The following is a 15,346-nucleotide window of genomic DNA, read 5'->3' on the forward strand; positions in this document are numbered from 1 at the left end:
ACACTGGTGTGCCGTGAGGCAAGTCCGGGTGTGCCGTGGGATTTTGTGACAACCATACGTTATTATTGCAATATACAACTACACAAAAATAATTATTTTTTTATTTACTATATCAGTACTTTGTAGGTTTATATGTACGTAATCTGTGCGACTTGCGCGTCCACATCTCCACGTGCAGTGCTGCATAAACATGGCTGAGTCAGCGATAACTCTCGAGGGGTGGAGGTATGCCCATTATTTTGAGTTCGTCCAAAGAATAGACAGGAATGTGATGGTGAGGTGCAAACTGTTTCCAGGCCAGAAGCTGTTATCCACTGCTGGAAACACCACGTCAAACCTCAACAAACACCTGCAAAGAACACATGCTAAGGTGAAGCTAACGCACAGCTATTAGTTGTTTGTTTATATCACGCAGTCTGTTCTTCTTCTCTGTCTTCCGGTTGTTGCCTGTTTTGAATGACAAATACACACTATGAGTACATACTCATACACTCATTCCTATGAGAGCTGCTCATTAGCCCATGATGATAAAATGGCCCAACTTTTGAGAGAGTGAAATGTCACAGATTACCCAGCATGCCTGAGAAGTACCTGTATGTGCACTCATAGAGCATGCGCAACTTTAACCAAAATGCTCGTTCACATCAAGCACGTCAATTTGCGTACACGTAACAGCACTGCGCGTTCATGACAGCATGGTAATAGATTGTTGTTATCATGGATTTGATATGAACGAGGCGGCAGTTAGCAGCTAGCGGCTAGCTAGTAATGATGCTAATGTACACATCAATCGTTATGTACTTATATTACGCTGTAACAGGATCTAGTGATATCCAACAGAGCTTCATTTAGCATGAAATTATTATTGCACTGTATATATATATATATATTTATATACAGTGCAATAAGCTTCTTAGTGCAATACGAAGCTACAGGGACGTTAATAATGCCGGTAATATTATCTTTATTTAATACAACATTTACGGTACAAGATTTAATCATACAGCCCATGTAGTATGACAATGAATTACAGCAAACATGTGCAATATATCCATTATTACAGCTCCGTGGGATGGCAGTAAGACGATATGGATCCGTTCTTATCCATGGGTAAAGATAAACGCAACTCACATTGGTTCCTCATACAGCATCTCTGTAAACTACGTGTATTCACTGAATTTCACTCTCTGCCTTTAACGGCTCGTTGTAGCTCCAATAGCTCCAGCCCCACCCTCCCTGTGAGCACAGTGTGCTCTGATTGGTCGGGACACGTAACATGAACGTGCCGGGCGGCGCGGTCCCGTGGGTTAGATGCGCGTTCATAATGCAGAGGGAAATAACTCTCAGAATAACGTTATTAGCAAATTTTTTACAACTTGAGGAACGAATGTTTTTAATAAGGGCTATACAAGTGTTCATACTGGGTTGTTTATTTAGTTTAAAAAAAATTATCCAACGAGTTACAGACCACTCTTTCCCCATGTAAGTCAATGGGAAAAAAAAGATTCCGGGCCTGGCAACCAAACGGAAGTGTAGTACCGCCGTTTGGCCAGCACGAATATTTTCATCTGAGTCCAGCGCATTTCCTGGGGGCTTGACTACCGCCGCCTGCTGGTAAGGAAAGTTATTTCCACTCACGCATGCGCAGTTTGTACGTGCTCGGCGAGTAAAGTAACGAGTAAAGTAACGAGTTACTTTATGTAGATAGTAACGAAGTAGTGTAATATATTACATTTTTAAAGTAATACATTTATAATTTATAATTTGTAGTTCAGGTCCATGGACAATGCAGCTTCCTTGCATTGACAGTTGTCTGTGCTGAATTTCTGCTGAGTTTCCTTTGCCTCATTTTTTTATTTTGTGACCTGTCTGGTGTAAATGAGTGTGTTGCTGCTTTGATGAAGCCTAATTTGATAAAGTTTCAAATTAATTTGGGAAATATTTCGTAATATAGTTGTCTTTGTCACATTTTATTTGGCATTAGTAAATAATTATGCACATTTACAGATATTTTACATGATATGAGTGATAACACGTGTTATAAGGGCTATTTTTTTCACAATAGGTGTGCCTTGAGATTTTTTACTTGTCCTTTGGTGTGCCTTGGGCACAAAAAGTTTGGGAACCACTGGCATAAATGATAGAGGGTGTCATTACTGAGAAATGTCAAAGAAATTCAAAACCTTACATTTGAAAACAGGTTTGCATTCCTCCACTTAAGGTGACGTTATCATTGGAAACAATAAAAACGAACTATTTTGATGTAGAATCTATAAATTGAATCGTTAGAGCAGAACAAAATGGTTGTATTGTAGCCTGAGTTCCGTGCAGCCTCTAGTTTCAACAGGTGGAAACATGGTCCATATAATGTGAATACATGCAGAAGTAGACAGTAAGAGGCCCCTGACATTAGGCCTATTTTCTAAAATAGTAGGGGCTCTTCACTCTGCATAGCAGTATGAATAGCCTTAAAAAAACAAACAACCCACTCCGTGGTAACGAGAGTCATATTTCTGACCCATATGCCCTAAGTGAAGCCGTTAGTCTCATCTAACTGACCCAAGGGTTAGTGCTGGTGTGACAGTTCCAAGTGTTCAGAGCAGACGTCAAGCTTTCAGTTCATGGCTCGGTGGGGGGGAGGAGACCCATGTGAGACAGTATCAACGGCTGTAAAGTCCAGTTTGAGGCCCGTCATTCTCTCTGGGAGCAGGAAATGGTGCCCATTCTCGGACCAAACCATTAATGTCATGTAGAGCAGCCATAGCATCTCTGTGACTGCACTCAGCCGGACTGTAGCAGGGTAGAACTGGGTGACTCTTAGTGAAACTGTCCAAAGCCATAGACAAAATGGAACCACATGCTAACAAAAAGGACACAGGGTCATCAATGTCTCTCTTTACCATTTGCCTAATCATAAACAAATTAGTGGGAAAAATGTGGAATACTAATCCATCATGTGGAATGTTGAGTTAATTTAAATAATTACTTATGGGTTGAAATCAAATTAACATTAACATTAGAACTAAAGTCAGTTAAAAATTGGACTTGCACAGATCAGTAATCAATACACCATTTTCCCAGCTCTGTGATAAAAACGATAACAAGCAGGGATGCAAACTTGTCATCTTTTGGCGAAATTCGCCGTTTTGAATCCAAAATAGGTCGTTTGTGTGATTCATGTAGATCTGCAATAAAATAATATTTGGGGTATGGGCAGGGTTGCTAACTTTGGGTACCTGGCTGGAGTGAGATTTTGATATCATGGGTTTAATTACACACATGCGCACGAAGTGACTGCTATCGTGTCAGTAACGGGACCTTAGCATATATTTAGGATATATATATATAATATATATATACAAATACACAATATTGGACACAGACTATAAAGGGCACACAGTTTCATTCACTAATGAAAGTCAAACACATGTTTGTTTCCACTGTTTTATTGTGTGCCTGTGGCGATAAGCAATTCATTGACTTATCGGCTCCCGAGTATTTGTGTTGGGTAATCTATGGTAGGGCTAACCCATACAGTGGTGGGGCTCAAATCAGCATTATAAATGTAATTACATACACTGCCCCCTTGACAGTGAAACGCCACGCGTGAGGTTTAGATTATTTCCCTGTCTCAATCCAAATTGAACTGTATGAAATAAAAAGGCACATTTGTCTTGTAGTAAATAAAAAGGGCGACCTGGAGGCAATCCTGCCATTTCCTCACAAGTGAAAGAGTTGACATGCTGAAAACCCAACCCCCGCTGGGGGTCTGGGGGGATTCTCCCCCAGGAGATTTTTTAAAATACTAACATAAAATACACATTCTCTCTTTAGAGGAAAAAATAAATCCATCTATTACTACACGACATATTTAAATGAAGCTGAAACTGCTGCTCCTCCCATAGGGAAGAGGCTTTGTGAATTACTTTGAATTACTTTGATTTACCCCATTGTTCTGTGTGTCAAAATGGAAGGTTTCTGGCTAACGTTAGCTTAGGTACTCAGATCTTGTTCTTGAGTAAAAGTAGAAGTACCAGAGTGTATGAATACTAAGGTACAGTAAAAGTACTGCATTCAAAATGTTACTCAAGCAAAAGTATAAAAGTATTCTCATCAAAATATAGTGAAAATAGCGACAGTAAAAGTAGTCACTGTGCAGATTGGTTTATTTCAGAATACTATATATGATATGTTTTATAATGATTGATCATGAAAGTGTTCTCAAAGCTGGTAAAGGTGCAGCTAGTTTGAATGACTTTGTATACTGCAGGGTAGCTGGTGGATTTACTCCAGGTGGAACTAAAGTCTGATTCAACACTTGATTATATTTCACATCATTCATCCACATCTGAAAGTAACTAAAAGGTATTAAATACATGTAGTGGAGTAGAAATACACCATGTACCACTGAACTGTAGTGGAGTAGAAGAATAAAGTAGCAAAACATTTAAATACTCAAATAAAGTACCAGTATTTCAAAATTGTGCCCAAGTATAGTACTTGTTGAGTTGATGAACTTAGTTACTTAACACCAGTGGCTTTACAGATAGAAACACTAAGCCTTGCAGAGGCATGAAAATACATTTTGAAAATGCTCAACAGTTCTGCCAAAAAAAAACTGACTGCTGAAATGAGATATTCCTTTGTGCTCAGGCCATAAAACCCCCAACGCACCGTGCTGTGGTCTGCTTCAGATTATCTTTTCCTTCCAGAGGTCACGCCTGTCTCTGACCCCGTGTCTTGCGTTTTTTGTTTTTTTGTTTTTTTTTCTTCTGCAGCACCAAGCAAAGTAGAGAAAGGAGGGGATTTTGACTAGAAATAATTTGAAACAGTTTAATAAAGAATGTTGAACTATATTTAAAACTGTAATTGAACTTCAATTTATATCAATTTTCCAATTCCAGTGGCCAGTTGGAAACAGATAATGAAAAAGTTTTCATTTTGCAGCAACCGTGCAAAAAGGTTCAATCACCATTATGTCTGAGTCTTGTTCTTATCTGCTTTGTTTCGGAATGTGTTCAATACATTACGTTTTTTATTTTCATTATTACCATACAATACATAGATTAAGAATAAATGAAACAAATAATACAACATTGACCTATTTGAGCAGACAGATGACCCGCAGTGATGCCTCTGAGGTTCCCGGGTGTAAGACAGACGCAGGACATAAAAACACTCTTTTGCTATTTATTTTCCTTTTGCGGAAATTTAGATTACAATGTATAATTTTGCTTTACATCCCTACATCATCCATTTTTTTTCAAGTCATTTACTTTTGGTGAGATAACTAAAGTTTAGTTCATTTTACCTTGGCTGTGGACTGATTCATTATTAGTTGTTACAAAGCATGCACAAGACGACGGGTAGACAAACAAACACGAAACAATTATACAAACAAACATGAACCCGCAACAAATATCAGGTGACAGCTAAACTCATCCAGTTTAATTTAATCCGAATTAGGGAAACTTCAGCGGGGGTAGGGAAATATCTGTTTAATATGAGTGCCTGCTTCCTCATATGTACTTGTACAAGTGCTAAGAACGGAATCTGCTGAAGAGTAATAACTACATTATTCTCAATCAACAACCACTATGCTAATTTAGTGGTGCTCTGCCCTCCCCGATCCGGAGAGCAGAGACTTTTAATTAATTCAGTACCCTTTATTTTAACAACAGCCAAATTCAACAACCGGTGTTTATGAAACACAGCGTGACGTAATATTTCGTATCACCTTTCCCGTTAATAATAGTTCTGTTTAGTTCCAAAACTCATAATGGTGCGATTTAAGAAGAATACGACACTGTGCTTTGTTTCTCCTCGTGTGCTGCTCTCCACAGGGGGGGAGGGGAATTACCCACACCCTCGTGCAGCAGCAACAGGGAGATTTCGAGGCGAGTTGATTTAACTAGTTAAACCGTTGAAATCTCCAGAATTCGGCGATTCGTTTCAGTACAAATCTTTACATTGCTTTTGAACAGAAGTTCCACATTACTGATGCCCTCTTTAAGGTCTCTCCGAATATTTGCCGTGCACACACACAGAGGGAACCAAAAATATTGCATCTATCTGTTCCACAGGTAATTTTTTGATACCGTCAATCACAGAGTCTGGCGAGGCAATGTCAAAATATAGATTTAAAATTACACTCACCAGCTCGACGATCTGTTGGTAATTGTTCGTGACGCAAATTGTGAAGTAAAAACTTCTTTGCAGCAATGTTGAGCCAATCATGAAATGAGGGAAACTGGATTCGCCTGTCAATACACTGATATTTATTGAGAGACAAAACGGCCGGAGGATTAACAAAGCAACTCGCACTGTTCAATGCAAGCTGCCAAAATTAACTCTGCCCACACAAAGACGGAAGCGCTCGAACCTGGTCTCTGAGAAGGGGCGGAGCCCAGAAACGCGGGCCTTTACCCCAATCGATTACAGATGAACAGACAAAGAAACTCTGTCTGAGCGGGCAGTAAACCCTTCCCCCACACAGAGAAAGAGTAGTCACTCATGTGAAGTTTCTCAGGTCAGCTAAGCATCAGACTAAAATATTCCTTTACAGATATGACCAATCTGGAAGGGAGACGTGTATATGGGGAGAAGTGGAAGGAGCTGGATGAAATGCATTTACATGCGTATTTGGGTCTCCTCATCCTGGCTGGGGTCTACAAATCCAAGGATGAATCGACAGCCAGCCTGTGTGACGCAGACACAGGCAGGAATATATTTCGAGCCACAATGTCTCTGGGGACTTTCCACATTTTCTCAAGAGTGATCCGATTTGATAATCATGATACAAGAGCTGGCAGACGTGAGAGAGACAAGCTGGCAGCTATAAGGACAGTGTGGGACAAGTGGGTAGAGCGGCTTCCACTTCTTTACAACCCAAGACCTAATGTCACCAGTAGCGTGGCGTGGGGAAAAAATTAGGGGAAGCCAATAATACGTCCTTTCTTTTGAGTCGGGGGTGTGGTGGTCAATGTAATAACGTAACCAGATGAGTGATTACAGCACCCGGTATCGTTTTACACACATTTGTATCATACAGATGCAGGACTTACACACGCCTGTTATCTAACCGACAGGTCCGCACACACTCTCCAGCCCAAACTCTAATAAGCATTCATTCACAAACTAAATCAGGAGACCTTTAATGTTTTACGTCCGATTCGCTCCTTTTTTCCTCTCTGTACACAGCTCCAGTTTGGGCATTGGCCTGTCATCAGATTGTATTTGTTGTTGCTGCTGTAGCGGAAGTTTAGTACAATTATTTTTGAGGAAATACTCCAAATCTCCACCCTCCATAATTGCACTTGCTTCAGTTGCTTGCAACTTTCTAACGGCGGTGAGAGTGATGCAGTGACGCTATCTATCTTCTATCGATTAGATTTATTATTCGAAAATTATAAAAGTAGGGTAGACATGTGGATATTATCCGACTGAACACAACGTGCATTTATCTAACAGGTTCGTTTTCCACTGACCTTATTTCGAGCTATTTTCCTAAATCCAATGGAGAAATCCCATTGCTTTTTTGTCGAGGGAAACTGAGAGCAGCTTACTTCCGGATTTTAGGACGCGTCACTGCAACACTAAGTTGAGACGATTTGATTGGATTGTGAGGCAAGGGAAGCCAGCTACCTCAGGCTTCCCGTGGCATGGCCCTGACCAATCACAGGTTGGAAGGGGCATCACGTGAGCCTCATCTGATTGGTCAATCCCTCAATTTTTTTTCACCAAAGGAAGCCAATTTCGGCTAGCCTCCTCTCGCAACAGAGAGTGCCATCTACTGTTTCACCATAACATGTAGAGGGGCGCTGTTTCACTCTTTGTAAAATACTCAATGAGAATGGGGGAGAGACGGCCCGGCAGCAACACACAGCAAAGGAGAATTACCGAAACCAAACGAAGTGTTTTTATTTATTTATTAAAATTATAACTGCAATCCGAAAAAACAGGGGAAGCCTGGCTTCCCTTGGCCTCCGGGAGAAAACGCCACTGAATGTCACAGTGGATGAAAGGCTGGTGGCATTCAGAGGTCATTGCCCGTTCAAGCAATACATGCCTTCGAAACCGGCAAAATATGGCTTGAAAATATGGGCAGCATGTGATGCAAACTCCAGCTATGCATTAAACCTGCAGGTTTACACTGGAAAGCCAGTTGAAGGAGCCCCAGAGAGGAATCAGGGCATGAGGGTTGTGCTCGACATGGCACAGGGTCTCAGGGGTCACAACATAACTTGTGACAATTTCTTCACGTCCTACAACCTGGGTCAGGAGCTCCTGAAGAGAAAGCTAACAATGGTTGGAACTGTACGAAAGAACAGAACGGAACTCCCTGCCGAAATGCTGGTGATCAAGAACATGGTCCCTCAATCCTCCAAGTTTATGTTCACAGATACCACAACCCTACACACACACACACACACACACACACACACACACACACACACACACACACACACACACACACACACACACACACACACACACACACACACACACACACACACACACACACACACACACACACACACACCTATATTTGTATTTATTCATGTTAGCAAACTATGGATAAGCTTAAAATGGGAATAATTTGGGTAAAACTGTGAGCTGCATTTGGGGCCTGTTGACATGTGTTTTTGAGGACAAAGGAAGATGGGGGAAGGTGAGAGCATGTCCTGATTTGCATTCAACTTAGAACGAGCTACAGTGGTTGTGATGTTAAGAGAGGTCCCTTGGGTTTCTCTGGTGCTTATCAATAGTAGCAGTTAAGTGAATACTGTTCAAACAATACCTGTGTTTGTGTTTTATATTGATTTCTCTGTTTTATCCTTTCATAAATGTAAGGACTACAAATGGCTATAAACATTCTGGGCTGGTTGGAGTAAACAGGGTTTTATTGCTCTGTGGGGGAGGTGTAGGTATGCAGGCCTTGAGACCTTTTGTTGGAAAGTGAGCCTGTTTGGTTTCCTGCTGCGTTTCCTGCTGCGTTGCGTCTCCCAATGAGATGACCTGAAAAGATGACCAGCTGACCTAACACCAAACCCCTCCTTCTTACTCTGGTATATATCCGGTGGATCCCTGGCGTTCGGCCTCTTCTTCACATGCTGCCCTCGGGTGAAAGTAGCTCTGCAGTATGCGGACTAGGGCAGGAGTAAGCCGGCATTACTCCTTAAGCATTGCAATATAACTGTAATATATCATGTTGTATTGTAATGATTGTATTGCATTGTCATATTGCCATTAAAGTAGATTATTGTTAACGGTTACTTTGTAGATATGGATTCCTTCCTGTATTATAACCAGCTTCATAGGAACGCGCGGAGATTTGAAAAGCGGACCAGTTATCCCTCCAAATCTCCAACAAAACACACACACACACACACACACACACAAACACACACACACACACACACACACACACACACACACACACACACACACACACACACACACACACACACCTATATTTGTATTTATTCATGTTAGCAAACTATGGATAAGCTTAAAATGGGAATAATTTGGGTAAAACTGTGAGCTGCATTTGGGGCCTGTTGACATGTGTTTTTGAGGACAAAGGAAGATGGGGGAAGGTGAGAGCATGTCCTGATTTGCATTCAACTTAGAACGAGCTACAGTGGTTGTGATATTAAGAGAGGTCCCTTGGGTTTCTCTGGTGCTTATCAATAGTAGCAGTTAAGTGAATACTGTTCAAACAATACCTGTGTTTGTGTTTTATATTGATTTCTCTGTTTTATCCTTTCATAAATGTAAGGACTACAAATGGCTATAAACATTCTGGGCTGGTTGGAGTAAACAGGGTTTTATTGCTCTGTGGGGGAGGTGTAGGTATGCAGGCCTTGAGACCTTTTGTTGGAAAGTGAGCCTGTTTGGTTTCCTGCTGCGTTTCCTGCTGCGTTGCGTCTCCCAATGAGATGACCTGAAAAGATGACCAGCTGACCTAACACCAAACCCCTCCTTCTTACTCTGGTATATATCCGGTGGATCCCTGGCGTTCGGCCTCTTCTTCACATGCTGCCCTCGGGTGAAAGTAGCTCTGCAGTATGCGAACCAGTGCAGGAGTAAGCCGGTATTACTCCTTAAGCATTGCAATATAACTGTAATATATCATGTTGTATTGTAATGATTGTATTGCATTGTCATATTGCCATTAAAGTAGATTATTGTTAACGGTTACTTTGTAGATATGGATTCCTTCCTGTATTATAACCAGCTTCATAGGAACGCGCGGAGATTTGAAAAGCGGACCAGTTATCCCTCCAAATCTCCAACAAAACACACACACACACACACACACACACACACACACACACACACACACACACACACACACACACCACACACACACACACACACACACACACACACCACACACACACACACACACACTCTTAATTGCTGTTACAATAAAACACTTTCAATACAAATCCTTATGACTCATTTGGCTTGATTCTAAGTGAACGGGTCAATTTGACTCTGAACAGAAGAGGTGTCTCGTCTCTATTTATCAACATCAACCAATTGTAAAAGAAGTTGGAACATTTTAAAATTAATTTAAAACATGTTATGTTATGCAAAACTAATGTATTTTACATCAAGATTTTTCCAATGTAAAAAAGAAAATAGAAAAATATGTTTGAATGTATATGTTTTGAATGTTTTGAGAAAAACGAGTGACTTATTCTAATGGAATCATGATCTGTGAGGGGTGAATAACACAATTGCACTAAATATTGATTTCATTGATAGTAATAAAAGGTACAAACTTCTGACCATTTTTGGATAATTAAACATGCACTGGGTCAAATTGACCCACGAATATTATTGCTGATACAAAAAACGAATATAACAGGAGGGTTAACAACTCTGAAGACGGTAGGTCAGGGAAAACACAGACTTTGACATAAAACGTTGTCAATTTAAACCATTTTCTTTGCAATGCAGCAGAACTGTAGAAATAGAAAAGGATGTAAATCACAAAACAAATGATCAGGTTTCTTATGCTCTTCTTCTTTGGTCATCTGGCAGGAGGACAAACATGACGTGTCCATCCTGAAGATGTACAGCTCCTTTATCCCCAACGGCGGCGCAGAGCCTCACCTCAACACCCCTGTGCACCCGGGCCTGCCGCTGGGAGACCCCGAGCTCAGCCTCTCCCAGGTAGGACAGCCTGCTTACACAAGTACTACACAGAGGACTTTTTGGCCCCTATCTTCAAGCTTCCTATAGCTTGTTGGGGACTCCCAATTAACACGTCCCCATTGTGTCGTATGATTGAACTTGTATTTTCATTTACAATTGTGAATTAAAAAAAGAAATCAAATGAAAGATGTTATTACATTTAACTGAAAGGGGCACTCCAGTGATGTTACACTTAAAGGTCCTCCAGAATCTTTGGGAGCAGTCCTGTGTTATCAGAAAGAAATGACTGAATCACAATAGTTCAGCCTGTGTCAAAACGGTTACAAATGAAGAGGATTAATATTATGTTGAAATAATAATAACTATTTAAAAAGTCAGAATTTGAAATGTCATAGAAAGTCATTAAAGAAGTCATAGTATAGTAGGTCATAAAACGTCTTAAAATAATGTGTTATAATATCCTAGTTTGGTATGTCAAAAATAAATGTTGTTACATACCATGAAAGAGTCATAGTTTTATTATTCATTAAAACGTGATAAGATTATTAAAAAGTCATATCAAATTTCATTCAAAAGTAAAAAGTCATGGTGGAGGATGCTATAAAAAAAGGTCTGCATGGTATCTTATAGAACATATGAAAATAAGTGTTCTACAAAAAAAAGACAATTCCTTTTTCCTGTAATGCACGTAGACAGAAACACGATGGTCTTATTAATGAGTCATTTCTAATAATGGGTATAATCTCTGTTAAGTCTCTGTCTCAGGGAGATGGAGATCTGTCCGGCCTGCCCACACCTGTCTCCACCCCCGAGCTCCCCATCAAGAACATGAAGGCCCTGCGGCACCATCAGTATGAGAGGAACCAGAACTGCAACAACGCGGCGGACAGCAGCCACAAACCTACGCCGTGTGGCTCCACATCCAGTCTGGGTTTCATGGCTGTTGTCAGGAACTCTATGACACAGCAGGTGTTCCCCTTCTCTCATCACCATGGCAACAGTTTGAACAATGTAGCAGCACATGGAGCCGCTACCTCTTCAACTTCACTGCATCTGCCTGATGAAAGGAACATCTTGAATGATGAGCAGGCAGCAGAAGGCAGAGGACTACCTCATCACCACCTCTCCCAGCAGTCCCTGCCCCAGAGAGGGGGGGAGCAGTCCGCGCTGGACGAGCTCCTCAAACACATCCACGAGGTGAGCGCGTCAGGAACCGGTGGCATCAAGGTGCTCACCTCCACTTCCTCATCTGGAGCACATCATCTTAATCACCACCCTTATTATAATAATAATCCCCACAGCCAGACCAGCACCCACTACTACAGCCACAGCCATCACCATAGCAACCACCACAACAATAACAGCAGCAACGGCGTTCACCATCAGCAGCAGCAGATCCCTGAGAACGACCCAGCTCCATATTACAGCACCTCCACTCTGCCAAGGGATGCTCCCACTCAGAACTCCTCCTCTTCTGCTTCTTCTTCCTCGTCATCCTCTGACAACCCCACCTCTTCCACCTCCATCCAGTCATCCAACTCTACTTCCTCCTCAACGGCACTCCAGCAGCAGGTGATTCCAGAAAGACCAGGAAGAACAAGTGTCTCAGTCACACGCCACCACTCCCAGCGCCACTTGCTCATTAAGATGGGCAGCGGGGGCCGTGCCGTGCCGCGTCACCACAGCTTCAACCAACGGACGCCGCAGCAGGCACACTTTTTGGCCAGGATGAACACCAACAGCAGCAGCAACGGCCCTCCAGGCGACAGCATGGCGGCCGACATGAGCAGAAATGCCTGTTGCGAGAGGCAGGGGCCTCCAGTCGCCAGCGCCTGCCTGACGCGGCAGCACAGTTACAGTGAAGGGCCACATGTGCAGCGGGCGGCAACCGTCCGGAGAACACTCTCGCTTAAACCCGAGGTCCCGCCAAAACCGCTGTTCCTTCCAAACACAGCAACATCATCAATGGCAGAGGCATTCAGATACTGAGACTGTAGGAGGCTTCTTCAGTCAGCACTTTGAATTGTCTGCAGGGAGTGTGAGATATTGCTAAATTGATGCAACGAAAGACACAAAAGAGTCCTAATTAAAACCCCTTCAGTTGTGGTTACTTTGCTGTTGCTTCTCTTAGTCCAAACCCCAGCACTGTGACTGCTTTGCTCACAAAGAAGAGACTCTGAGGATCGACCGGCAAACAAGATCTTCAAATAAAGCACGAGGGGACTGCTAATGGCAACCTTCTCCTCACCACAGACTGCGGATAAAAACTGGCGAGTCTGAAAAACATTCCAGAAGCAGAGTGAAAGATGTTAATGATTTAATACAAATCCATGATTAATGCAGTTTTCTTATGAGCGCTTTGATATGCTGTCCGGATTGCACCTTGGCACAGCGCCGGATTTGATTTGCAAAGATTAATAAAGTAGGGAATTGTACTGTTGCGGCCCTAACATGAACTGAATCTGGGACTGTGGGAGTGTTCACTCTCCTTTTCTGTGATTGGTACAAACCCACTGAAATTAGGTTTTTGTTATCATGTTCGATGGAGCTTTTAGAACATCAACACATCAGCATAGGAAAAAGACGGTTCTGCTTCATGAGCTGTAGTCAAAAATGTAAATATGGGGATCCAGTTAAGAGCAGCTGCCACTGATAGTACATAGTGAGTCCATATTGGGATCTGAGACACAATTACAACCTAAATGGAGCGTTGGATGTTAACTTAAAGGGGACCTATCATGCAAAATGCACTTTTTGTATGTCTTTATACATAAATATGTTCCCGATGTGGAGATTTGTCACATTTTTCATGGGCGAAACCCATACTCAGCTCTGCTGCTCATCCCACAAATGCATGTTCGTCACAAATGTGGCACCATTTAAAAGGGAAATAAACAAGCTTTCCAGTGGTATAAGATGTATTGCCAAGAAGCATTGTTACAACAAAGGAATAATCTACCAAACACAGATTTCCTTACTTTTTGTGTTTAAATGACTTAATTGATTTTCTTACTAATAAATATTAATATTTAATGTATAATTGTTCTCAAATTACAAAATGTGCCCACTCTCTTTTGCATTTGCCTTTATCTATCAAGAGCTTCCAAAGCTCAGAGCTGACTCTTTATAATGTGATCTATAAGATATGTTTAAAAATATGTTAAAATGTATAAAACTGCATTAAATCCAAGAGGCTGTTATCAATTTATTATTAATATCAATCAAGATGAAATGTTTTCTCGTCCACTGCACTGAGCTATGTCGTTTTGACAGGACTTTTCCAGATGGCGGTAAATCAGAAGGGGAACAGAGCAGGAGAGACAGCTCTTCTGTTTCTCTTACCTCTGCTGCAGCGGGCTTCATTTACATTGTTTTCACAGTACATTTGACCATAACACAGTTTTATCAACTACTGTTTTACATTTTCAACCATAATATAAAAAACAAGCAATACACATTGAAGTAACCATGGTAGCAACACATCTCCATGACCTGCATGATGGTATAGAGCAGTGGTTCCCAACCTGGGGGGCGCGCCAAAGATTGCAGGGGGGGTGTCAGGCCTCAGATGATTTGAGGCCAAATATCATATTTAGACTTTTTTTCCTTTTTTTTTTTTGTACATATAATTGTAAGGCAATACATGATTGTCACTAAAAGCCTTGTCTCTTCTTTACAATAAAATATAACAAATAATTGATTAATTAATTTTAATAAAAATTCAAGTTAGTATAATTGTATAATTCTTTCTTTAATAGAAATGTTTCTTCTGCCCGTAAAGTGTCCAAACCAGGCTTGTCTGGATAAGCGCATTTTTAAAACATACAGATGTAGCGCTTCATTTCAGACAGTTTGAAACGTTGGTACGTGATCTGCCCTCGCTCAAGGGAAAACCTCCAGCTTGACTTGAGACCGCCTCCGTGATAAATACATGTAATTATAATGAAGCTAGCTGCAATGGATCATTGATCCACCAGGGGGTGCAGTGGGGTTCCACACTGGAGCTCATGTGAAATAAAGTCAGATTCAGTACGCTGGATGTACAGCGGAACTTTGTTAAGATCCATATGTCATGGATATCATACTCTGTGCTAAATAAGAGACATGTAATCATTTACAAAACATCACCATGTTGTTATTTAACAAAATAATGTTGTTTAGTCGAAAAAAACGAACG

The 15,346-nt window shown here is 41.3% G+C and overlaps 1 protein-coding gene across 1 annotated transcript in view; it reads left to right on the forward strand.

Annotated features, from left to right (window-relative positions):
- The window catches only part of LOC117539120 (semaphorin-6D-like), a 148,332-nt gene extending 133,963 nt beyond the window's left edge, over positions 1 to 14,369 (forward strand). Inside the window, exons 20-21 of the mRNA XM_034205148.1 lie at positions 11,056 to 11,187; positions 11,923 to 14,369. Of these exons, the coding sequence (XP_034061039.1) occupies positions 11,056 to 11,187; positions 11,923 to 13,158 (1,368 nt within the window). The 3' untranslated portion in view covers positions 13,159 to 14,369. The remainder of the gene's footprint in view (positions 1 to 11,055; positions 11,188 to 11,922) is intronic.
- Positions 14,370 to 15,346: the final 977 nt, after the last annotated feature.

This window comes from Gymnodraco acuticeps, unplaced genomic scaffold (assembly GCF_902827175.1).
Source record: "Gymnodraco acuticeps unplaced genomic scaffold, fGymAcu1.1, whole genome shotgun sequence".
In the NCBI taxonomy this organism is placed as follows: domain Eukaryota; kingdom Metazoa; phylum Chordata; class Actinopteri; order Perciformes; family Bathydraconidae; genus Gymnodraco; species Gymnodraco acuticeps.